At 35.8% G+C, this 27,007-nt stretch overlaps 2 protein-coding genes, 2 long non-coding RNA genes and 1 pseudogene across 7 annotated transcripts; 2 read left to right on the plus strand and 3 right to left on the minus strand.

Annotated features, from left to right (window-relative positions):
- Window positions 1-1,520: 1,520 nt before the first annotated feature.
- LOC137725113 (disease resistance protein RPM1-like) lies at window positions 1,521-4,567 on the minus strand (annotated as a pseudogene).
- A 5,804-nt stretch (window positions 4,568-10,371) lies between these two features.
- On the plus strand, window positions 10,372-13,217 carry LOC137721567 (loganic acid O-methyltransferase-like). The gene is made up of 3 exons (XM_068460664.1): window positions 10,372-10,497; window positions 12,081-12,734; window positions 12,876-13,217. Exons 1-3 carry the CDS (start codon window positions 10,402-10,404, stop codon window positions 13,215-13,217), a joined length of 1,092 nt encoding a protein of 363 aa, XP_068316765.1. The 5' UTR covers window positions 10,372-10,401.
- Window positions 13,218-14,613: 1,396 nt separating this feature from the next.
- LOC137725929 (uncharacterized) lies at window positions 14,614-18,036 on the minus strand. 4 transcript variants are annotated; one of them, XR_011067554.1, is made up of 8 exons: window positions 17,749-18,036; window positions 17,529-17,590; window positions 17,369-17,453; window positions 17,133-17,263; window positions 16,054-16,162; window positions 15,881-15,950; window positions 14,977-15,049; window positions 14,614-14,882 (listed from the first exon to the last, which is right to left on the minus strand). It is a non-coding gene; the product is annotated as an uncharacterized lncRNA (long non-coding RNA). The 4 variants fall into 4 exon arrangements; XR_011067557.1 differs by having other exon boundaries at window positions 14,977-15,045; window positions 17,129-17,263; XR_011067553.1 differs by having other exon boundaries at window positions 17,129-17,263.
- A 1,437-nt stretch (window positions 18,037-19,473) lies between these two features.
- On the plus strand, window positions 19,474-21,948 carry LOC137725983 (uncharacterized). The gene is made up of 3 exons (XM_068464832.1): window positions 19,474-19,916; window positions 20,131-20,253; window positions 21,278-21,948. The coding sequence occupies exons 1-3, from the start codon at window positions 19,763-19,765 to the stop codon at window positions 21,715-21,717; spliced, it is 717 nt and encodes a 238-aa protein (XP_068320933.1). The 5' UTR covers window positions 19,474-19,762; the 3' UTR covers window positions 21,718-21,948.
- Window positions 21,949-22,762: 814 nt separating this feature from the next.
- LOC137725984 (uncharacterized) lies at window positions 22,763-26,667 on the minus strand. The gene is made up of 3 exons (XR_011067573.1): window positions 26,342-26,667; window positions 25,491-25,588; window positions 22,763-24,076 (listed from the first exon to the last, which is right to left on the minus strand). It is a non-coding gene; the product is annotated as an uncharacterized lncRNA (long non-coding RNA).
- Between the last annotated feature and the right edge of the window lie 340 nt (window positions 26,668-27,007).

The raw sequence follows: 27,007 nt of genomic DNA on the forward strand, positions 1-27,007 counted from the left end.
TTAGCAATCAGAAGTTTTGGGACAGTAAGATCTATATATAGAGCTTCTTTTATTTCAAATTTGGCATTCCTTGATGCCCAATATATGTATCACTTCAAATAATTTTGATCTTTCTACTTCTTTTGTGTAAAACTTGAGTAATCTCAAATTACTGTCCTCTTAAAAGGACTTATTAGTACTCACTAAACTTACCGTGCATGGTGCTGCCATGATTTTCTCCAGTAAATACATCTTTATGAGTTAAACATTATTAACTTGTTTATAATTTTCATTCACTGAATTTGGAAAACAGATGGGTTCTTTGCTTGCTTGTAATATTCATATCTCATGTAAAAGTGAGAAGTAACATATACAATATTGACCAGTAAAACAGAAAACAAAAGAGAATTAACATTTGGATCATTTTTGTAGCCGGTTAGATATGTTCAGAATAAGATATGTTCAGTATAACCAGGTAAAAGAAATAAGGCAACATGATACCGCCCCTGATCAAACGAGAAATCGCTTGAGCAGTGAGCCCCATGTCAACGACCATCCTCAAAACACCACGGGGCGGCCCAATGGTTGAGACGAATTCTAGGCGCATATTCCACACGTCATGTTCTAGGTTTGATTCCTAGTACTGGTGAATCACATGATGGTGGCCAGAACAAAACTCACTACAAAGTGGATAATGATAACCAACCCATTTCCATGAGATCCTGAGATATATATTTTTTTTTTTTGTAATTGAAGCCACCTTATACTGAGTATGTCTTGCTTTCTCACGCTATCGGGCAAGAAAGAGGTACCGATAAGCGATCATGTTGCATCTTTCATCTGTTATAATTACTAGAACAGAGTCAAGTTAATTAGAAAGGGTGGTTTTACAAAATTATGAAGCAAATCCATATTCATGGTCTGCATCCATTTTCTTAACAAATGAATGTTGTCGTCTAAAGTAGTGTTTAGTAGTCTCTCGAGGCAGTTTAAAACAAAATATAAATTTATGTAATCTGAAGTTCGTCGACTTGAACAAATACAGATTGAAATGTTTTGGGATTCAAAAGAGCTTATGTGGGCAAAAAACTTAGGTGAAATCTAACAAAACTATCCATAGTGATGACTGATGAGACAACAGTTCCACCTTATACTCAAAATGTCCTTCTTTTCTCAGGCTCACAGGCAAGAATGAGGTACCGAATTAGCGATCATTCTGCATCTTCTTCTTTACCAGGTAAAGCAGAGTCCAACACAGAATGGATGGTTTTGCAGAACTTTAGTCAAATATATATCTTCGGTAACATTGTCAACCACGTATTTTTACATGTCCAACGGAATTAAAAGAATACAATATATACCAGCAGAAGATGAACAGCATTGTACAAGTACAGCAGTGGCTGATGCAATTTGATGGTAAACACAACCAAATGAAAATATTACTTGGGAAATTAAATACAATTCCATGGTCCACACAGAACTCACTACTGATCACAATGCCTTCATATAAAACTTGTGATAGCGGTGGAAAACAATTAAGATTACGAAGCCACACAAGAAAGTGTTCGTCCTGGTGCAACTGGGTAAAAGCGTTTCCTTCCCAGATAAACTCTGCAAGGTAAAAGACATGACAAAACCAAAATGCTAATCAAACAAAGTTTCAGTACAAATATTTCTTGATTGGAACTAACTACTAAGCACTTCAAATTTAGTCCATGGACAAAACCACATGGCCCTTCCAAACTTGTGAATGAGAACAATAATATGGAACTTGAGAAACCAAAGGGGAAAAGAAATAAAAATGGAGAGAAAAGAAAAAACCTTATGTACCTCCTCGACAAAGAACTATGACAAGCTTTCATAAAACATCTGGAATAATGATCTCAGGGATGTGTTGTACCTTTCCATGATCCACCCCTCCTTTTCGTATAGAATCTACAAGTTGCTCTGGTACAAGCTCCAGTCTTAATGTTTCTAGTTTAGCAAGGTATTGAAGACCTTCTGGCAATGCGTTTAATTCTGTGCAGTCATCAAGGGACAAGGATTGGAGATTTGGCATCACCCCTTTTTCTATGATTATCTTATTCAACAAGGGGAAGATAAACAATTGCAAATGAGTAAGCTTTTCAAAGCCGCTTCTGAAACATAACTCTTTGCCAACATATGCATTAATAAGTGTAAGCCTTCCGAGATTGGGCAATTCTTCAATGTAAGGTAGTAAATCTTCCTCAAGTCTAGACCAATGTAGATACATATTTGTGACGCTCCGAAGTGAGAAAAACCACCGTGGTACCTTTTTTAGTCTGCCGACCAAAATAACCATTCGAAGGTAGGGAGGAGGTGACTGCAGGGCATTTACTTGAAGAGCTTCTTCTTCATCGCTTGCCATTAAAAACAAGTAGTGAAGGAGCTTCATCTTTTGAATTGAGGCACATAGGTCCCTCTCGTCTCTTTCTTTTACATTGGTAATCCCAATCCTGGTAAGTTGAGTCATATTTCCCACGAGTCTAACAATGTTTCCTTCTAATTCAACACATGACAAGACTTGCAATTTCTTCAACATGCATATGTTTGCTGGCGCTCTTGTCCCATTGACGTATCTGAAGCCCTTATGCTCTCTCGTGTAACGGTACATGATTAGATGGCGCAAGTTTTTCAACTTTGAAATTCCACCTGGAAGTGCCTCTATCTTTGTGTTCCGGATATCCAAAGTTTGAAGGTTGTGGAGCTTTCCTATGGATTCTGGGAGCTTTTTAATTGGAGTTGCCCTTAAATTCAAATATCTTAGGTTGAACAAGTACACAACTTCTTTTGGCAGTATATCAATTGGGACATATTCCAAATCTAGAACCCTCAACAATTTGAATCCAGAAGGCAATGTATTTGAGAATGACAATGAGGACGTGTCAGTAACAAACACAAGAAAAGACCGAAGTTGTGACATACCAGTGCAAAATTTAATTTTTCCTTCAGTGGTTTGAGTTGACAAGCGGCGTGCTCGAACTTCCTCCATTACTTCTCTTCCATCATATACAACACAAAACTTTTCTTTTTCTGATATAGAAAGAGCAAGCTCCCGCATAAGGTCATGCATCTTACATGCCTTTGGCCTTCCAGTTTCATTCCTCCAAACGACATGCAGCATGCTGCGGAAAATGAGCTCCATAAGATAGCCCTCTGCGACTTCTTCTAGTGTGATCCCTTTGACATGTTCAACAAACCCTTCAGCTATCCACAACCTAATGAGCCTTTTTCTTCGGATCAAATAATCTTCTGGGAAAAGGGAACAGTATAGAAAACAATGTTTCAACCGGTATGGTAAATCATCAAAACTAAGCAACAAAATGCTCTTCACTGGCTCTAGTAATGGATGGTTAGTTAGATGCCAGTTTAAGCTGTTGTAAACATTGATCCATTCCGATGAAGTCTTGGAAGACATCAGACCACCTAAAGCCACGAGCGCGAGCGGTAGGCCTTCACACTTCTCTACAAGATCCCAAGCCAATGACTCAAGCTGTGATGGACAACATTTATTCTGGAAAGGTGAGAATGCTTTGCTGCTGAATAGCTCCCAAGCCTCATTCAATTTTAGGGGTTTAATGCGGTGAATATGACTTTGTACTCCATAAGAATAGGATGCAACATCTTCTTTTCGAGTAGTAAGAATAATTCGACTTCCAAGCCGTCTATTTTGAAGAGATATCTTTATTTCTTCCCAGAGTTTTGTATCCCACACATCATCCAACACAACTATGTATCTTTTAGACTCCAAGTAGTTGATTATAACTTGTAGCAATTCTCTATAGGTCATGGAATTGATGTCTGCAGGTACCTCTTCCATCCTTCCTTGGTGGAATTCCTTGATCAAGCTTCTAAACAAGTCTTCAATCACATATGTTTTCGAAACAGTAATCCACGCACAGCAATTGAAATGTCTCTTCACCGTTTCGCCGTTGAAGGCCTTGGCAACTAGAGTTGTCTTCCCTGATCCGCCCATCCCGACTACAGAGACTACCATTTGCTCTTGATCTTCATTCATCAACCAATCCATCGGTTCTTGCTTCTTGCTCTCATTCCGTACGAGCTCATCTTCCATAATAAAAAGTGAAGACTCTGCTCGATTCTGCACCCATCTGCAAGCATCATCACAAGTGCTACTACATGTCCCTTGTAATCCACCAACACCAAATCTCTGATTCCTCTCCGGAATGGCTTTAATCATTCTTGAGATGTTCTTTAACTTGCTGCTTATTTTGCGTCTAAACCACACATTCTTGGGAATGCGTATGGTTTGGTTGAACCACCTTGCAAATCGACCCTCACGACTTCCTTGCTCATACATGTGATACATGAACTCATCAATGATGTCTTCAACATCATAGGCCAAGTCTCTGACGCTTGCAACCCACGTCGCCTCTCCTTCGGCCTGTGCTTTCTTTCGGTCAGCATCATGTAGGAAGGCATTCATGCTCACAAGCTCCTGTTTAATGTCATCAATTTCATCACGAACACCGGCTACGGATGATGCCTCGTTCTCAAAAATGGTCACAATTTTTCCAATCAAGAGGTCTGCTGTGGGTAAAGCCATATTTGTCTTTGATTCAAACTGCATAATCACTTACAAATTCATATATGAAAATTAAATGAATCAGTATTTACAGAAGGTTGGAAAAGCATATTCCTGGTGACTGATTTGAGTGGAAATCAAATAACAAAATAGAGAAGTTTGAACGATGAGCCAAAATATTCAAAGGTGAGGATTCCAACCGGTGGTGCGGGAATCCAATGCAGTGGAACGTGACTAGAAATTGTTCCATTAGTCAATGTTGGTTAAGTAATTGTAAGGCTATCTTGGAAGAATAAGTCAATGTGGGAATGCACTATTTGTGCTGTCATGATATATAAGTCAAAGTCCACTATTTGCGTTGTGATGATATATAAGTCAAAGTCCACTCTTCCATATTATATAAGGATAGTGCTTGCAATCTCCCTTTAGTAATGAGTTCATTCCTCTACTTGCAAATAATGTATCTTCACCACAAAAATTTAGTAATCAAAACTGTTCAATTTCTTAAGATCCATTTGAAGTTCATACCCACAAAAACTAATTTGAATCGGAGTTCGTTTAGTTATTCAAGTTTATCAAATAGATCAACGGTGTAGGTACTAAATAACATATTCATGATTAATTGTTCATTTATTTGATAATTTGGATGACAAACGAACTTCGATTCAATTTAGTTATTGTAGGGATGATCTTAATGAATCTTAAGGAATTGAACAGTTTTGATTACTAAATTTCTGTAGTAAAAATACATTATTTACAAGTAAAGGAATGAGCTCATTACTAAGGGGAGATTGCAAGCACTATCCTTATATAATATGGAAGAGTGGACTTTGACTTATATATCATCACAACGCAAATAGTGGACTTTGACTTATATATCATGACAGCACAAATAGTGCATTCCCACATTGACTTATTCTTCCAAGATAGCCTTACAATTACTTAACCAACATTGACTAATGGAACAATTTCTAGTCACGTTCCACTGCACTGGATTCCCGCACCACCGGTTGGAATCCTCACCTTTGAATATTTTGGCTCGTCGTTCAAACTTCTTTATTTTGTTATTTGATTTCCACTCAAATCGGTCACCAGGAATTTGCTTTTCCAACCTTCTGTAAATACTGATTCATTTAATTTTCATATATGAATTTGTAAGTGATTATGCAGTTTGAATCAAAGGCAAATATGGCTTTACCCATAGCAGACCTCTTGATTGGAAAAATTGTTACCATTTTTGAGAACGAGGCATCATCCGTAGCCGGTGTTCGTGATGAAATTGATGACATATCAATTATATATCAATTACTTATGCTCTCTTACTTATGTAAGTGATTATATATCAATTACTTATGCTCTCTTTGAAAGACCCCCTTGAACACTATAAACCAACTGAAATATGTACTAACACTGTTTATGGAAAAAAAACTAACATTGTCTCTGGAAAAAAAAAAAAACCAAAATATAAAACTGTTTTTGGAAAAACAAAAAAATCACACTGTTTCTGGAAAAAAACTAACATTGTCTCTGGAAAAAAAAAAAACCAAAATATAAAACTGTTTCTGGAAAAACCAAAAAATGACACCGTTTTTTGAAAAAACTAAAAGTCTTTGTAAAAAAAAAAAAAAAAAAAAACCAAAACATAATACTGTTTCTAGAAAAACCAAAACATAACACTGTTTCATGAAAAATAATCTGATACAAAGTTTGTTTTGTTTGTGTACAAACAAAACTATATCTAAAAAAAACCAAAATATAACATTGTTTCTGGTAAACAAAAAAAATAACATAGTTTCTGGAAAAAAATGTTGGCAAAATTATATCTGGAAAAAAAAAAAATATTGTATCTGAAAAAAAAATGAACAAAAAGCTAACAAATCTCAAATTTATTTTCTGGAGAAACAAACGATGAACTCCACTAAAGAAGAAAAATTGAAAAACAGTACCTCGAATTCTTCTTTTCTTCTTTATCAAATTGAAAGGTTAATAATCAGATGAATGAGGAGGGAAAGGCAGAAATTCATCTTTGGCTTTTTTGCCGATGTCGGTGAAAGTGCAAATCCCTTTCTCATCTTTACAGAGAAGAGAGAGAGTGTGTGTGTGAGAAATTTTGGGAGGGAGGGAGAGAGAGAGAGTGACAAAATCATACTGTTTTGCTTATAAGAGATCGTTTCCGATTTTCACAGAGATGGAGACGGCTCAAAATTACGTTTGGGGTCGAAGCCATGGTTTTTACATAGTCATAGAAATGGAGTTGCTATGCGAGATTAGAAAGAAAAATGGAAGGTTTTGAATGTTAGGAAAAAATGGGGGAGAGAATATGAGAGAGATCCATAATGAAGAGAGATTGACGGACAAAAGCTTGCCATTAGGGATAAAATCGTAAACTCAATATTTGGGCGATTTTAATTAGGCTGATTTAGTATTAGGTTTTGTCCTAACCATTAAATAAAGTTATTACATGGTTTTTGGTTAAAACTCAAAGTTTTCAAGCCATTTTAATTAGTTTTCCTTTTAAAATTGGACATGTGACCTATTTTCCCTCACCACCAATCACTCACTTTCCTTATTTCTGTCACCCAATCAGATTTTTCACTCTCTCTCAACCAATCAGATTCTCTCTCCCTCTCTCTCTTTTCTTCTCCTTCTCTCTTTCTCACCTCGTAACTCCTTCCTCTCTGCAACCACCATGAACAAACATCCAATCTCATAGATCGAACCTCAGATCACCACCATCGTGCTCCTCTCATTCCCATGAACCCAGCCGTATGAGCCAATTCTAAAATGGATGAGTTTTGAACCTTCAACTTGGAGCAACTTGGAGCAACTCGGAGCTCTGATTTGGGTGGGAGTTTTCCGACGATTTCTCGGCCGTGTTACAAGGTTTTGGACGTGATGCAAGCATCCACACAACTCCCTGTAGTCCTTAGCCTTAGTTTGAAGAGGAGCCAACGTGAAAACATACGATTTTGGAGACGAAGAAAATAGGTCCGAGAGCTTCAGGCTTTTTCAGTCCATTTTCGTCCATTTTTTGGACTTTTGAAATGTATAGACTTGTTCTATTCTTCAAGAGCTTCATTTCCATATAAAGTATGCGAAAAATGGTTAAAAAATGAACAAGATATGAATTTTTGAAATTTTTCCAAAAAACTGGCGAACTAGACGGTGGAGCTCAACCGAAGAAGAAGGAGAATATTTTGTCAAAGTTGACGAACTATTTTGACGTCGTTAGGTAACGCCGTTACTGTTAGCGGAATGTTTCGTCAAGTTTGACGGAATATTCCTTGGGTCTGTCAGCATGTGGCCTATGCATGGGAGCACGTGTGGCCGTGGGCTAGGCGGCTTGTGAGGGCGCGTTCGGCCTTCGGCTGACGTGTGTCGACGTGTACGGGTCCGTGACTTCGTGTAGAACGTTTTCGTATATTTAAATCCTCCATTTGAGCAAACTATGGGGGGTTTTCCTAGCCTCTTTGTGTATGTGTTAATTAGCTAATTACTTTAGTTATTTCACATATAAGAGAAAATTATCCTGAGGAAGTACGAGGTCAAGCAAGGTAAGGAGGCTACGATCCGACTACGTATCAGTGAGTGGGCATTTGTTTTCATATATATATATATATATATAATTTTATAGTTTCCAAAAATGCTTTTGGATTGATTTATGCCGATCATGCCATGTTTTATTTAATTTTAAAAATGTCATTATATTGTTGAGATTTATATATTGTCATGACATGTTCATATACATTTTACTTACTCATCATACATTGTTGCACCAGGTGTTAGTGCTCGCCCAGGGCCAGGGCCATTCTTTCACGTGTATGTTCACATTCGTACCACACGCTCGCCTTGGATCCAAGTAGGTGCCAGTCCTGTCGTATAGGTTGCAATTGATAACTCCGACTCATATGTCACCGCGAATAGTGCCAATCTTTATGTGATTGTAGCACTAGGGCGTATATATATATATATATATATATATATATATATATATATATATATATATATATTACACCCAATTCTATTCATGTCAGAAATCCTTTGCATGAACTCGTGTGTCAGCATAGACGGATGAGCACTTGATTTTCTTATGCCATGATTAAGACATCATGATTTGTGTATTTCTTGATTTTACTGTTGAATTGCATTTGATTTCATACTTATACGTAGTATAATTTTCTGGAAACTATACTTGTTTTACAGCGAGGGGTTAGTATGTTCGAAAAATAACTATGTTTTATAAACCTTTGTTTTTGCCCACTCACCCTTCTGTTTTTCGCCCCTCCAAGACTTAGATAGCTGAATTCTCTATGGCGTACGAGAGATCTCTGGTGGTTCTGACATTCCCCTAAATAAATGTAGGAGCTTATTTCCTGGTTGTGTAATAATTATCCTAACTAGACTTGATTGTTCTACTTATGTCGTACTGTCATTTATGCTTTGAATATTTATATTTTATGGGTTCTTCCCACTACTGCGCACTCACTTTATTAGCTTTAATAAATCCTAGTTTGGTTTAAATTTATCCATATTTTTACATCACTCATCTTTTTGACTACGTCACCTTTGGATGTCGGTCAGCGTACATCGTTATGTCAATGTCACTAATGGACGTAAAATATATAAATAAATTTAGAGTTACGTACGTAAACAAAACAAATGATTGAGGTGACAAATTGTTTTTTGCTTATGCTTTTCTGAGGAGTGTACTGATACAAAATGTGAAGAACCCAAGTTCCCCCTTTTATTTATTTATTTATTTATTTATTTTTATTTTTATATTTTTTGTATGGCTGCAAATGAAATTTAACATACTTAAATATGGCACAAAGTTGTCATTCAATTTATTCATATGCAATATAGGGTCATTCAATTCATAAGTGATTGAATTTTATTTTTATTTTCAACTCATCATTGTCAACAGGACGAAAGAGACACCATTAGCAGAGTTACGCATATGGGTGTTTTGATAGAACAAACCTTAATTTTTGAGTTTTGTACAGTTTTAGACGTAAAATATTCCTTGAGATAGGAGCATAGCGTTTGAAAAACAAACCTTGAGGATGGCGTTCTAACATCCCCAATTTTTGTCATGTAATATATGAATGTAAATAGGACTCCCTGACTATGGCATACTACCTTCCTGATTTTTGTCATTTAATAAAGAATCTAACTAGCACTCTCTAGCTACAGCATATCAACATCCTCAGTTTTCTCATATAATATATGTATATAGATACTACTCTTTGACACATATTCTAACTTTTTACATGTTTCACATAGTTTTGAAACCTGCGGCGTCGTACGGGATCATCTTCTTGTTAATATCATTAAATTGTAATATTAATTGTCAAAAATCCTTTGTTATTAAGATTTAATTCGTATTGTAAATATGATTTATTACCTATTGTGATACATTTCTTACTATAATCAATCGACAATAGGATTTGTTTCCACTAGAATTAATTTTCCTTCTTTATCTACCATCTTTCAGCACTATATGTTGGCCTCCAAAGAAACAAAGAATCTATATAAAAAGTAAAAAATAATAATAAATTCGTACAGACAACTTTTGCAGACGCATACATGGTCGATACAAGCGTCCACTACCATTTAACTTTTTGTTTCTGGGTTTTTGTTTATCAAATTCATTTATTATATGACACGTACTGTGCTTGCAGATTCTTGACAACACATTATACGCATGCATCTGGGTTGGGGATGCAAACAAAATAGCAGCTCACTTAATCCAGAACAGGAACTGATCATTTTCATTTCTCTAAACGCGTATCATACAACTTGATAATATTCACATAGAGAGAGAGAGAGAGAGAGAGAGAGAGAGAGAGAGAGAGATGGCAGGAACAGAGGAAAACAGCAAAGTTTGTGAAGCTTATCCAATGAAAGGTGGACACAGAGCCAACAGCTATGCCAACATCTCCGTTTACCAGGTATCTTCAGTTCTCTATGAATCTCTGTAACTGCATTTGGCTAGACTTTATTTGAACTAATCAATTGCCAGAAATAATTACCTCGTCTCATGAAACTATATATAGAGAAGGTGTGAAACAAAAAAATTCTTCAAGTTTTGCAAATTAATAATAAGGGCGAGCCTCTGTGAAACGGAATAGTCATTTGATCGAAGGGTTGTGGGTTTGGATCGTGAAAACAATTCGAGTTGTGAAAAAAAATCCTGTTGGTTTGGAATCGCTTTTTTGGCGAATTAATAATTATTTCTCATCTGTCCTCCTCTAGGGTTTGCCTCTGGTACTGGAAGATCCTTCCTTCTGAACTAATCTTGTTCTAGTAACTTATTGCCTTCTTTTTTTCCTTTCTGGGGTGGTTTAGTGGTACTTGCTTGCCTTTGTTTGTTTCGTTTTGTCTTTTTCTCTAGGCATTTCGACCGAGCGTCTGTTTCTGGGCATGACTTTTGTAACGTCCCTTTTCTCTTGTTAATTTGACCAAAGAAGTGAAGAACATTAATTAATGCAATTGCAATTGTTGCATGTAGCTTTATATATAGGCATGTATATATGAGATAGCCAAACGTTAGTCGATTCATCCTTGTCGAACGGGATTTTTCTTGGAATTTCAAACATAAAATGTAAAATATGTTCATAGTACGTGGTCCTTATATCGAAACTAATTGCATGCTAGTAAGAGTCTGTTTGATAACCATTTTAATTGTTTGTAACTTAAAATTGTTTTGTAATTCTTTCCAATTCTAGTTTTCAAATTTTTATTTATTTAAAACCAATATTGAAAGCTATCAAATTTATTGGTTTTATTTATGAAAACTAAAAATAGTCACCAAACAAGTTTTATAAAACCAAAACTAAAACCGAGATAGTAATCAAATGGGCGTTATAACTTAATTATGTGAATTTAGTCCTAACCTCCACTAATAAGTCTTTGATCTCCTTGTATGCATAAAGTGTGTACATTGCCAATGAAAAATTAAGAACAGTCCCCTTCGTTGAGGGATCGCTCAAATAATTTATAGTTGAGGGATTTCTCGAATAATTTATTTGAAGGACACCTTGTGGTGTAGATTCCGTAACTTATTTTGACAATCTAAACCGTATATATTATAGTACACCATTCATAGATTATTCTTCCAAAAAATTAGACGAAAAATCCAGAATTGGTAAGACATCCTATTGTAGTGAAAAAAACAAATGAATACGATTTTTTTAAAGAAACACGGTTATCCAACCGTCAAATAGTTTCGGATTTAAGTTATTTTTTGTAAAGATGATTTTTGAGTGATGATCTTTGAGAGAAAGACCTAAAAGATGAACAGTTGAATTATTAAAATATGATGTGGAGTGGGCCCTACCAAGGATCTCTCAAATAAGCTTATTTGAGGGATCCTTAACGGAAGGGAACTGTAAGTAAGAAACTATATATATGTAGTTGCTGGTAATTAGTCACTGATAAGCATATATATCATTATTGCTTTTCAGCATTAGAAGTTATTACTTGTTGAAACCAAAAACACAAGCTATACATTAGAACATTTCTCCTTGTGCAGAGAGGAGGTGCGGAGGCTTCCAAGGAATTTGTAAACAAGGCAATCGCAGAACTTGGCCTGGAAATCTTGTTATCTTCCAAGACCTTTAGAATTGCAGATTTAGGTTGCTCCGTTGGGCCCAGTACATTTTTTTCAGTTGAAAACATAATTCAAGCTCTGCAGTTGAAATATAAAACCCAAGGGCTGAGCTCCCAATTACCTGAGTTTCAGGTTTTCTTTAATGATCTTACATCAAATGATTTTAATCTGCTTTTCAACTCCCTCCCACACGATAGGCAATACTATGCCGCTGGGGTGCCAGGCTCCTTCTATGGTCGGCTATTTCCTAATAATTCCATCCACCTTTTTTACTCTTCCTTTTCCATTCCATGGATTTCTCGAGTCCCAAAAGAGGTAGTGAATAAAAACAGTCCTGCCTGGAATAAAGGTCGAATCTTTTACTCAGATGCCCCAGATGAAGTAGTAAGGGCTTATGAAGCACAACATGTTGAGGACATGGATTGCTTCCTCAATGCGAGGGCACAAGAAATTGTGAATGGAGGACTCATGGTACTTAATATTCCAGGTCGCCAAGACGGTACCCCTCATTCTCAAACTCTGCCAAATGTGATCTTTCAAATTTTGGGATCTTGCCTCATGGATATGGCTAGGAAGGTAAGCAATTACTGGTAATTTGTTCTTACTGTTATATTAAACCATGTACAAATATAATCCAAATAACATCTCATTAGTTTTGAATATTTACAATGCCAAAGCTGCTATACATACATGTGTGTTTTCAATTTATGCATGCAGGGAGTTGTTGATGAAGAGAAAGTAGATTCATTTAACCTACCCAATTACTTAATGTCTTCCAAAGAACTAGAAGCTGCTATAGAACTAAATGGATGCTTTAGCTTAGACAGAAGGGAAAATTTGCATCACTTCGTTGCACATGACAGTGTCTATAAAAATCCCCCACTACTTGCATCTCACATCAGAGGTAGCCTGGAGGGACTCATCAAGCAGCATTTTGGAGATGAAATCTTGGACGAGCTCTTTGACTTGTATGGAAAAAGACTTGCAGAGCAACAATCCATTGTTGTGGCAGGGAAGGCAATTGTCTATCTGGTTGTGCTTAGACGCAAGGCAAATTGACTTGAGCACGGTGCTGTGTCGCTATTTATTTCGAGTCTATAGTCTCTTTCTTCTTTGTGTTTGTGTCTGTTACTTTAAGGACCTGTGATAAGTTTCCATATTATCTACGAGTTTAATTTGCTTCCTACTGTGCATGCCACTCCTCATCGTATATAATATTCAGGTATTGACAGCATACATGTTATATGTTAGAAACATGTTCGTCTATTGCTTTGGCTACGACTACAGGTGTCTTTTGCCCGTTTGGTAATGTTTTTTAAAGCAATTTTTCGTTTTTCAAATAAAAACGAAGCGTAAAATGTGCTTGATAGCATGTTTTAAAAGAATTAAATTTGAAAATGACTAACACTCCATACAAGTCAAATTAATGTTTCTTGTGTTTCCTAAATATGCATTTCAAATTATAGAAAACAATGGGTAAACGGTTACCTGTTTAACCGCGGTTAATATCCATAACCATCCATTTAATTTTCACGGGTAAACGGTTATACCCATAACCATTTATTTATTTAAACGGTTACCCATAACCATAACCATGAAGTTTAAATGGACGGGTAACCGCGGGTATTTTGCCCATCCCTAATTGTATCCCAATTATTTTTCTTCTTGTTTCTCGCTAACCAACCAGAGGGTTTCAAGCTAGAATTTTAGACTATTAAACAAAAATGCAATGTTGGTTGAATGTGTGAATTAGGAGAAGACCTAAATGCTAAACACAAGAAAAAAGAAAAAGGAAACAAAAGATCAAACCAAAATCAAGGGTCTCCACGTAAGGCAAAAACTTTGGCTTTCTATTGCATATTAAATACCTCTACTTCTTTTGCTACTGTTTAGGTTGAACATCATGTCTTTTGTCTCGCAAAGCCACACCTTTTTTATTTTCTGCTGAAAAAATTTCTAGATTGAACCTCCTGATGCATGATGATGGGACGGTGAAAATCAACTTTAGAGGATATTTTGCCCTCCTTGGCCCACAAATTCCTTGAATCCAAGAATCAGCCAACTCCCCAGCATATATCCTTGCATATAGGAAAGACTCTGGGTTACCCCTGACTTCTAGCAATGTATATCATTTCTTACAGTGAAAGATTCCAAGGCCTTTCAGTGTTTGTTCATCAATTTATTTCTAAATTCATCTAAACGGACAACAAACAGAATCAGGTGGTTTAATGAGTACTTACCTTAACGTTAAGTATTCGTATGTTCACAAATATCAAACATGAGCTTAATTTCAACCCAAATGCATAATTTGATATTGAGATATAATCTAAAATTAACAGCTCTCGGAGCCCTAATACGAACATCCCGCTTTATCACTACAGTAATTTTGTACTCAGTACAACCATGAGCAATTGCACACACATTAATGTTTTGCCTGCATTTAGTAAAACACTAGAAAGTTGTGCCCGCGCGTTGCTGCGGGATTAAAAATTGTAAGAAAGATTATGTTTGAAAGATTTAAAGACTATAACATAAAAGATTAATATTATTTACATTGAAAAGGAAATGATGATTTTTACATATGAAAGATTTTATATATGCAGGAGACACACCAAAAGTTGCAGAAGTTGTATTGTATTATCTAGAATAACAAAATATGAGAAAAGTAGTTTACTGCAACGCTAAAAGGTTTTCTCCAGTTCTGTTGATTGTTGAGGAAGCAGCCTAGGCAAGGAAACAAAAATATTGAAACACATGAAATGAATTTATATGACAGTAGAATTATACCGTGAAGAAAATAAGGATTTTGTATTGTTACCTTTTTCAGCAATTTTACAGCACCTCATCAAACTGTTGTGTGTTTGCCTTTGTGATTTGTTTTGGCTCACTATCTTAGATGTATAACAAAGATTGAAAATGACAAATTTATATTAGATAAAAGATGGTTGAAAAATAGGAGAAAATATTGTTTGCAATTTAAACTAAATACGGTTGAAAAAACGTTCTATATCAAATACGGTTCATACATCTATCTTTGCAATTTAAACTAAATGGTGTAATACTTAATTGAATGAAGAAAAGATATATATAAACACCAAAAAAAAAAAAAAAAAAAAAAAAAAAAAAGTAATTCAATTTCTTCAAAAAATGAAAAGCTAAAAAAATAGTGTTTTAAGTTCCCAATTCTCACCGTAATGAACATAACGATATCGTTTTATATGTTCAAAAAATAACAGCATTGAAAAAACTCATTACTAAAAACTTCAATTTGACGAAAACATGTCAGCTTTTATCACATCCAATTAAAGTAGTGCAACAGCACACTGACACACTTAAACATGGAAACTTATATACTATTTGACAATGTAAAATCATGCAAACTCTAAACATTAGAAATGGATTCTAGAAAGTAAAAATATTTCCTTATATATGTTAAAAAAAATTAACAAATTTTCAGTGAACGATCACAGAAAAGGTATAGAAAGGTAACCTAATTTCTTAATTCCAAAAAGGGGAAAGATAAAAAAAAAAGGGTACTAAGTTTTTAGTTCTTACCATAACCAAAATTATCATATTGTTTTAATTTGAACTCGGGTTGATTTCCGTCATCAGCATTAATAGAACCAGTAATTTCAATCCATGTAAGCAAATGATTAAATTCGACTCAATATGACCAATTTTCAATTCAACTAAACCAAAAAAGTAACCACAATCAAACTAACCTCTCCGTCCCATATGGAGTAAAAAACCTTGTCTCCTGTTTTGTCCTTCGCAAAGGATGAACTGTTCACTCTGTATATACAAAAAGAACACAGGATAATTTTGAGCACCGTTTCAAAAACCATACATAGACAGTATTATATAATAAAATCCAAATATAACACAACGAATGAACCTTAATGTAAGGTACAACAGCCTCCGATTACTTCTCATTTGTCCTTGCAATGAATATGTCAAAAAGACAAATCACCATTGAAAGAGGAATCCTTCTAGTGCATTAATTGCTGCATATTCAAATCTAAAAGGTTTACTCTCCAGAAAATTACTCAACATACTTACTGTAAAATAATCACAAAAAATCTTTAAAAGAATCTATACTATCAGATTATATCATCGCATTTAATGAATAGCTATAGTTGCATTCCCCCGTTAATATAACCAAAGTAGGTTCTTATAGTTACCTATTTATCTTTTTCATAAAAATGAATTCTTTTAAACTTTACACACCAAACATTTTGTTTGCATATGAATCTTTTGGCTTCTAACAGATTAGTGATTAAAAATCTGGAAAACAAACACTTTCAAAATTTCAAACAAAAACATCATTGCTTTAATCACACATGCACACACACACACACACACACACGCCTATTCTGAATTGATAAAAGAGAACAAAAATTATACATGCTTCAAGATAGCCATAATTTGAATTATAACCTACAACTTTAGAGGAAATTAAAAGGCAAAATCAAGCCAAGCCTACAATTCAGCCATTAACTCGAAGAATGATTATCCATTTTTAAATAAGTGTGCAATCCAATCAAACCCAACAACCATCCAAAGCAAAATCACACAAAATTAACAGATGTCCAAGCATTGAAAGAATCACCAAAAAGACATGCACTTTGAAAAAGAAGAAAACTTACAGGGCTTTTATGTCTTGTGAGATGTCCAACTGAAGTACTTAATAGTAAAATATAATTATCATCATTGATAACTCTCTTCTATTACATGTTATGAGCCTTCCATTTATTACCCATTTCTTGGGAAAATTTACCCAATTATATTCGAAAGCATGAGACATGATAGTAAAACACAAAAACAAATTCAGAAGAAATCAAAAGATTCAGAACTATTAAAAATTTCAACATTTCTTAACAACTATTTAGTAAGGATCATAAAATCATGCCATCAAATAAATTTGAGGAAAAAAAAAAACTAAATTTAAGTTGAACAAAGGTGACACTTGCCTACCCAGAAATTCAAACCAAATCCCCAAAAATTTAAGTTGAATAGATGATAGCAACGAACTCCGATCTCCATCTCCTTCCAAATCCAAAAGAACCAAAACCCATACAGAAAATCTCAATGATGGGCCAGAAATCCTGAGAAAAATTCAAAAAAATTAGACAAAGATGGTGCTTTTTGCTGAAAAAAAAAAAGGAAAATAATCGATCTTTTCAAATAGAATCGGACTTGAGTGTACGTACCGATATGAACGTTTTGAGGAATCGTGGAAAGAAAGCTGAGGTATGGGTGAATTGGTGGTAGTAACGGTGGAAAGGGATCTGAAGCCTGAAAATTTCATATCTAAAATCACACCTCAGCCTGCAAGTCGAATCAAAACCGTGGAATTTCAAAAGCACTCACCTTAAACACAGAGGTCTTCGCAGGCTTCAAAGAAAAGTCATAAATTCGAAAAACCCGATCTCCTGAAACCGAAAGCAAAACCAAATTAACCATCATCACCCAGAATCCGAAGCTACAAACAAAATCCCCAAAATCACAACCAAAAAATTTGAACAAAAAAACCCATTTATAAATCCAAATTTACACTCCCAAGCACATAACATTCAAAGCAGAGAATTACCCACACCAAATCGGCAGCAGGAAACACGATCTTTTATGGGCTTCAAATTTTCTTTAAATCGAGACCACTATTTTTCAGCAAGAGAGCGCTGCCATCTGTAGCCCCCGACAAAAAGATCTGAACAAATTTGACTAACTTGAGTGTTTTCTGGAAGAAAGGAGACACAGAGAGAACTGGAGATCGGAGAGTGAGGCAAAGAGAGGTTCTCTGGAGATCGGAGAGCGAGCGAGGCAAAGAGAGGTTTGAGAGAAACAAAAGGGTGTGTGTGTGTGAGAGAGAGAGAGAGAGAGAGAGAGAGAGAGAAAGATGGAAAGAAGAATCCAGAAGAGGAAAAAGGTTGCGGTTCGCGAAGTACACGCGTGGCAAATGAGGGTAAAATGGACTTTATACTGTAGCAAAACGTAAACAATACGGGAAGCAAGGAAGAAACCGAGGGCATTTCAGCCATTTTACTATTTCTGAACAGTGCTGGAACCCAACTGGGTTTTAGTATATATAATATTAGATCCCTTCGTATTGTAAATAATGGAATATGAGAAACACGCAGAATCAAACTCTACAGTAGCCCGTATTGTAAACCAGTGTACAAAACATGAAATGTTAAATCAAATAAATTAATCCAACTTGTTGCCAAAATTAATAAAATGATAATAATCCCTAACCTTTGCCAGTGCATTGAAAAGAGTTGCACTATCTCTTGGTGTACATGCAATTTTTTGGCCAACTGCTGCCAAAATACTACAGTTTGGAATGACTTGAACCTGTGAGGGAAGAGGTGCCAGAAATTCGTATTAAAAAATGAACGCAAAGACACATTCAAACATATGTTAAATAAAATAAAAAATAGCGCGCAGTAAAAATTTCAATGTGGGAATCGGTTAAGAATGGAATAAACTAATCATTATTCACATGGAATAAAACATATCTGAATATAAACCAACACATTCTTTCACATTAAAATTCACGTCACCATTTTCAATTCTTCTTATAATTTTTTAACTGATCTACAAAATATGGGTCCAATAAGGTTTTTCACAAGTAAACGATAAACTAATTGTCAGTGTCAGTACATTATCCTTGATCTGCTTAATTTGCATATCGAGCAACCTGGTCAAGAACATAGTCAAATAAAAAGCAAGCACCTGATAAAGACACCCAGCATTCAAAATCTCACGAAATCTAGACTACAGTAACCCAGAAACAGCATTTACTTTCTTCAGCATACCATGAACACAATTTCAGAGGATGACATAACCTGAGATAACATAATAACATTAGCCCCAACATCCTTTACTGTCACGCTTCGATCCCGATATACGTCCAGGATCACGTGACGACACTAAATACCTGTAGCTCATTAAAATGAACATCATAGAATTTCTTCCTCAGAGGTAGCCTTAGAGCCTTCTGGGCAATGGTGTAAGTTGAGCATGGTTGATTGGAAAATGGCATCTCATCCTGGTTTTCCTAAAAGGTAGGAACTGGGAAGTGTCTATGGAATGGAATTCCACGTGTCAAAGAATGTGCTGCAAGTGACAACAAGACAAACGGGGCAAGGTTTAAAATAATAAAAGATAAGTAAGGGCAGAATTGGAAGCAAACTGTTCAATGAACGGTGTTTTAGGCTATTTTGAGTTTTTTTTTTTTTTTTTTTTTTTTTCTTCGCCCAAAGGCTATTTTCAGTTTTAGTATACATAGAAATACAAATTTCTGTATTTTAATGCCCTTTCGAATTCTGGGTTTATTCCGATTACCCACCCGAATTCATATATATCTTGCTTGAGAACCTCCCAAAAGCTGGGTCACCCGTCAGGCCCACAACTGAATTGTGTTGCTCGGAGCCGTCAGATCGGTAGGCTCAAAACGATCTAACGGCTATTATTCCATTCTGTAAACGCACGTACTGGAAAATTGGTGCTGTTGCTCGAGAACGCCCAGAAGAGTTATACATCTGTTATCACACAAAAACGAGCCATAACAAAGGTTTCTCGGTCTCTCTCACTCGCAGAGAGCCATGATCCGCCGGACTTTCAGATCCGCTCCCGTGATCGGCGGCCGCGTTCAGGAATGCGTTGCCATGTTCCGCCGCGCAATCGGCGGAGAAGCAGAGGCCCACGCGAAAGCCAAGTCAGAATCGGCGCAGGGGCAGAACAGAGGAACTCGTAATCGTAAGTTTTTTTCTTTTTTTAGGGTTTATTACGCACTTCTAGGGCTTGTTTTATGGAGTTTATGTAAATAAATTGTTTTAGGGAGTTTATGCAATAAAATTTCAGATGTTCCTATTACACGGGCCTTGAGATGCTCCTTGGTATGATCTAGACATTATGTAATTCGCATTTTATTTGTATTTGACTCTAAGATGGAATTGCAAAATTCAAACAGATCACAAGGCAATAGAACCAAAAACTCATGGAGATGTAACCAAAAAACCAGAGAGTCGTGGTGAAGTGATTCGTATGGGACGTGCCAGTCTTGTGGATGATCCTGTTTGCGGTGCGGCCCAAGGTATGCTTTTCATTTTACCCTTTGTCTTTACTTTCAACGCCTGTGCATGGCTTCTATTTGGTTAGCAGTTTAATTGAGCCTGTAGTTTGGTAAATAAAATATCCATCTGCGTACTATCCTTGAAGTTCAATTCCGTTGCTACCAGATAAAATGTACCCCCACCCTAGAGTATGTTTTTCAGTTGTAACTCTATGGGGTTTGTTGTTGTAACAGAGATTAAACTATTATTAAATGATTGATAACTTTGTTGTAAAATCCTCTCCCCCTCCCCCAGCAACAACCCTAGAGTATGTATTTCAGTTGTAAACATATGGGTATTATGTCGTTACAGATATTAAACTATTATTAAATTGTTGAATTCAGTTTTATTTCTTGTAGATATTTGTTGTTGGCTGAGTATGTCTAGTCTACATAGGCTACCCATTAACATTGCGATGACAATGAGTTGGCTGAGAGTTTGTGTACTTGGTTCAATAGTGTGACTATTTTTGTTGCTTATGAATGTCAATTTCCGAGTGTGATAATTATTTCATGAGATTTTGTAAACACCTCCGTCTACAATTTCTACCCCATATATATTGAGTTTTTTTTTCTGTCAGCAAAATCTCCATTTCGTCTTTGCTTTTTGTTACCATGCAAGATTTTATTTTCTCAGCAAACTTTCTGCTTGTGGTACTATTTTAAAATTGAAAATATGCGCTTTAAAGTTTCATAGCGGAAATTCATTGTTTGTAATTTTCTTTCTTAGTTCTGGTAGGCTGTCTTTACAGTTGTGTTGCCGCTAAACAGTTTTTTAGTGGAATATATTAAGCAGGTGGCATGGCTATGCTAAGCTTACTTATTTAAGCTTGAGAAAGCAAACGGTCCTTTAAATTAAATTTGTGAAATGAATTACTTATGTTACTCTACGATCAGCTGGTGTGTGTACCTTAATATCATGTTGTTCTGCCTTATCTTGTGTGTTGGGAATATGGGCCTTGATGTGATTTTTATTCTTTTTGTTTTTGGTTGTTAATAATGGCAGGAAAGAAGGACTTCGAAGCAGAATTAGCAGCGGAAAAACTTACATGTGGTCCTTGTGGAATTTGCGGAAAGGAGAAAGACCACTGGCTTGATGAGTGCCCTTGCAAAGAACGTATCCCAAACCCTCTGGAGGTAACTGTTCTTGATGGTAGGTATGGAATGGTTTGCAAGTGTTGTGGTCGGCCTGGTGGGCATCCTGGTCGCCGGGGCTGGACTTGTGATGCTATTCTCAAGTTTTGTAGCCATTGTTTGGTATGGGGTGAGCACTGGACTGCAGATTGCCCGCGCATTGGGCCTGATGAAGTTGCGAAATGGAGAAAAGACATTAAAGAGGATGAATGTTATTGTTTGATACAGGAACCCGAGAAAGAATTTTTGGACTTAGAACCATATTTTAGGGCCGTGCAAAGGAAGGATGAGGAAAATGAATATGATGCTTGAGGAAAGGAATGAGGGACATGGAGCCTGGGGAACTTGAGGAATCATAAACCGATGCTGCCGCTGCTATAGAAATTTGGAGGGCGCGACGCTTTCCTTTTTCAGGCTTTTAATTATTATGACTTAAATTAACGTTGAACACATGTAAGTGTCGTGTTAAATTACTGGTCTTGTTTGAAGTGCCATTACGTTTCTGTTAAGTATGAATGATATATGGGAGTCCATTTTACTGTCTATGAGGTTGGTTGGTTGTGGGAGAGCCCCAAAAGATACTGATATCGTTTTACCCTCTCCAAACCTCTCAAGGGGTGTTTGTTTTCCTTCACCAAATTTCATTGGACTGGACTAAGGGTTTGTCCAAAGTCCTATGTTTGTACCCCGTAAGGTCTAGATTTAATGGGACTAATTCTCAGTCGCCTCAACTAGAACTGAAGGGATATATATACGAAGACTGAACAACAAGAGGAAGAGAGAAAATTGGGGGAATCATCAACGTCGTCAATGGGTCAGGATGCCCTTGCTCTCTTCGATTTTTCTTTTTTGTTTTTGTATGTGTTAAATTTCCAGATCATTGATCTCTATGCTGGGTTTAGCCCTATCCACATCTCTCATCCAGGTAACTCAATGATCTCAATTTTAGTTTGGGTGTCTCGAGGAAATGAGTTTTGTTTGTATTGATCTGAAACTAGTTAATTTCAAAGTGAAATGATACAAGCTATATCAAATGAGAAAAATGACTCTCACAAGTGACTTAAAAATTGATTTAGTTATCCAAATGTTATCATACAAAAAGCAAATGGCAGTCCAATAAGTCAAAATGTGCAACAAAATTATATATTCGCCAAACAAGTAATGATTAACCGCGTGATTTAGGATATATATGGACTGGAAATTCATCATCATACTGAGTGCGAAGCCATCTTGATCAAAAGTTTTTGAAAGCAGCAGTATGCAAAACCAGAACCAAACCACAAATATTGGAAATTTATAGTCTATTTTCAAAACACAAGACAAGAAATTTCCAATTTTTGTTTCCAACTGGTGAAAATTAATAACATTTCCAATTGTATCCCAATTACTTTTCTTCTTGTTTCTCACTAACCAACCAGAGGGTTTCAAGCTAGAATTTTAGACTATTAAACAAAATTGCAATGTTGGTTGAATGTATGAATTAGGAGAAGACCTAAATGCTAAAAAAGAAAAAGAAAAAGGAAACAAGATCAAACCAAAATCAAGGGTCTCTAAATAAGGCAAAAACCTTAGGCTTTCTATTGCATATTAAATACCTCTACTTCTTTTGCTACTGTTTAGGTTATACAACATGTCTTTTATATTGCAAAGCCACACCTTTTTAATTTTTTGCTGAGAAAATTTCTAGGATGAACCTGCTAATGCACAATGATGGGACGGTGAAAATCAACTTTACAGGATATTTTGCCCTCCTTGGCTCACAAATTCCCTGAATCCAAGGATCAGCCAACTCCTCAGCAGAAATCCTTGCATAGAGGAAAGACTCTTGGGTTACCCAACTTCTAGCAATGTAAATCATTTCTTACAGTGAAAGATTCCAAAACTTTTCAGTGTTTCTTCATCAATGAATTTCTAAATTCATCTAAATAGACACGGTCTATTCTGTAATCATGTGGTTTTCATGAGTACTTACCTTAACATTAAGTATTCGTATATTCACAAATATCAAACATGAGCTTAATTTCAACACAAATGCATAATTTCATATTGAGATATACTTCCCCAGACCTCCCAGTGTATATGATGAATACAAGAATTTTAGACTATTAAACAAAATTGCAATATTGGTTGGAAGTTAAAAGCAAAAACCTTTGGCTTTCCATGCCATATTAGATACCCCTACTTCTTTTGCTCATCCAATATTTATCCCACCATGTTATAAACTGGATCATGCTTATATGATGAATCGTCAGAAAGAAACAAATCCCAAATTCATGGGTTTTGGATGCAAGACTATTAATTAAAACCACAAACCGCACTTGGGTAGATCAACTAATTAGAAAAATGGTTGACATTCTTGTTCTTTTCAGTTAATTGGAATTATACCTACTACAGAAACAAGAATATGCAATTAGATATCATCAAAGAAAAAACACTGGAAAGAAATTTGCAAGTATAAAAAGAGACATTACCAGATCAAGCAACCCTGAATTTACCTTTTTGTCAGAAGTAACTTCGTGACCGCGACCGATCATAGTAATGACTTGCAATAATAGAGTCAGTTGTGCAGTCAACCAAAACGGTATTTGGAACAACGTGATTCCCATGTGCATGCTGCACAAACTTTTCCATATCTGCTACAACTGCTTTCTCTTTTCGGAGTTTTCACCATCTACACACAAGTCAACACCCGTACAACAATGAAAAATTAAAAAGTAAATTATGTCCCTCAAAGTGAAACTATAAAATGACAATGATTTAAGAAGTAAATGTATTTTAACTAATTACTACCGGCCTCTAGGAAGCAATGGATGACTTTATTTTTGTAAATTAAATATAAAAAATACAATGGAAAAGGTTGAAATTGGAAAAGACTAACAAAGAGAAAAACTTATAAAACGTACGTAGATATAGTAATTGAACTGTAGAAAAGAGCAACTTCCACTGCTAAAGGAAGCACGTTGGTCAATTATCAACTCAAAAACATTTCATTAACGACGCGTATGAATTAAGACCACCACCACTCCAAGGTCTACTTCAGAATATGCAAAGCATTTGATTAAATCATATTCCATTGAAAGCTTTTTCACTTAAGCCTCACTCAAAAGCATTGTCTGTGAGCCAGTAATTCCCATAACATGCAAATCAATGTTAAACTCTTCCTTGAGGGTAGCTATATGCAAAGATTTAAAAAAATTAATTTTTAATGAATTGCCCACCCACATAAAAGAAATTCAAAGTACTTGGTTTTCATCAAAGTTTGGTTAATAAGCAAGCAGCAATGTACAACTTATGACGAACATGAAGAAAGTCAGAGAGGATAACTCAATTGAGGGCCGTAAAACTAAATTTTGAATTGCATGTGGCTGTAAATGAACAACATGCATGGCCTCAGAATGTTTTTGACCATTCATTTGACCGTGTTTTCTTTGCACAAACTAGATGTGCATATCCCACCACATAAACACGAGAAGAATGAATCAGTACATCTTGCTGCTTTCAAATCTTAAATCAGACTAGGATGGGAACTCATATGCAAAACCAGAAAAGGCCACCAACAAAGCACGCAGAATGACAAAATCTAACAAAACTGAGCACCTCAAAATTCTAAACTCCAAAGTGCCATAAATACTTTCAATGACAGATGACCTTACACGTGCAATATTATACAAAAGCCTTATAATAACAAAGAAAAAGTGAAATTAAGTACTTGATCCCTTAATTGATCTAATAATGTGACACCAATCAGAGCAGGTCAGATATTGCCCACTGCTATTGCGGTTCTTGAAAGATATAATCTAAAATGGACAGCTCTTGAAGCCCTAATACAATCCTCCCGCTTTATCACTACAGTAATTTTGTACTCAGTACAACCATGAGCAATTGCACACGCATTAATGTCTGATTGCATTTCTTAAAACAGATTAGATCCCTTCGTATTGTAAATAATGGATTATGAGAAATGTGTAGAATCAAAGTCTACAGTAGCCCGGATTGTAAACCAGTGTACAAACCATTAAATGTTAAATCAAATAAAATAATCCAACTTGTTGCCAAAATTAATAAAATGATAATAAATCCCTAACCTTTGCCAGTGCATTGAAAAGAGTTGCACTAACTCTTGGAGTACAGGCAATTTTTGGCCAACTGCTGCCAAAATACTACAGTTTGGAATGACTTGGACCTGAGAGGGAAGCGGTGCCAGAAATTGGTATTAAAAAATGACCACAAAGATACATTCAAACATAAGTAAAATAAAATAAAAAATAGAGCGCAGTAAAAATTTCAATGTGGGGATCAGTTAAGAATGGAATAAACTAATTAGTATTCACATGGAATAAAACATATCTGAATACAAACCAACACATTCATTCACATTAAAATTCATGTCACCATTTTCAACTCTTCTTATAATTCTTTAACTGATCCACAAAATATGGGTCCGATAAGGTTTTTCACAAGTAAACAATAAACTAACTGTTTGGGAGGATTACGGATTGGGGTATCTCGGTTAAGGAATGGCCAGTGAGCTTGAAGCTTGCACATGATGCCGGAGCCGACGAGGTCACGGGGTGGGGTTGATCAAGGCTGAAAGAGGATAGGGTTTGTCCATATTTGACATGGCAAAGGTAATAGGAGGAAGAAGAGGGCTGTTTGGTTCTCAACATAGCAAAAGTTTAATATAGAATTAAAAGGGACAGCTGTTCTCATTTGGTCAGGAAATTGGGTACCCCGTAGTGAGTACACAAATATTTTCCAATGCTCTAATCTTCAAAGAAGCTGTCAAAATGTTCAAATCAGCTTTAATAATCATAAAAGACACCAACAAAATTTTTCAACCGAAAAACTAAATTTGATGTGTCATGATATAGAATAACAGCCCATAACTTTGCTTTCAAATTTGACAGCAACATCAAATATTTTTAATTCATTTCACCTGGAATTCCAAAACCTTCAAACTTCTTCGTCTCTAACCATTTGCAGAGTCCTCTCCAATCCTACAAAACCTAGAAATACTATCTGATCCCAGTCTATCAAAATTGGCCCCAAAATACGACATCGTATTAGGTTCGAGAAGGCTTACCTTTGCCGAGCTTGATGACAAGCTTCTTGGTAGAGGGCTGAGGAGGCTGTCCCTTTTTGCGGGACAAATTGGCAGCGATGCCTCGGGGAGAGTGGTCGTTGGGCTTGAGATCTTCGTCGAGGGTCATGGAAGAGGGGTCGAATACAGCATCGTTATTGGGGTCCTGGGACGGGTGAGTGTGAGGGGTTGAACAATTTATTGCTCATCGATTTTATAAGAAAATATTATAAGATTTCAAGATTTAAAAACAATAAAAAAGTATTATGAGCTAAAAAAAGGAGGATGGAGTTTAGTATATGATTGATGATGGATATAGGGTTTATATAGACAAAAAAAAAAGAAGGATAAGATTCTCGACAATGTCACGTGGTATTATGTGATTGGTTAAAAAAATTTATCGAAATCTTGGCTAAATTATTGTATACAAATAGTGACACGTGACGTATCAGGATTGGTTAAAAATCTTATTGGAAATCTATCTATAAAATAGTACGTTCGGATAATGACATGTGTCGTGAC

Source organism: Pyrus communis, chromosome 2 (assembly GCF_963583255.1).
Source record: "Pyrus communis chromosome 2, drPyrComm1.1, whole genome shotgun sequence".
Classification (NCBI taxonomy): Eukaryota; Viridiplantae; Streptophyta; class Magnoliopsida; order Rosales; family Rosaceae; genus Pyrus; species Pyrus communis.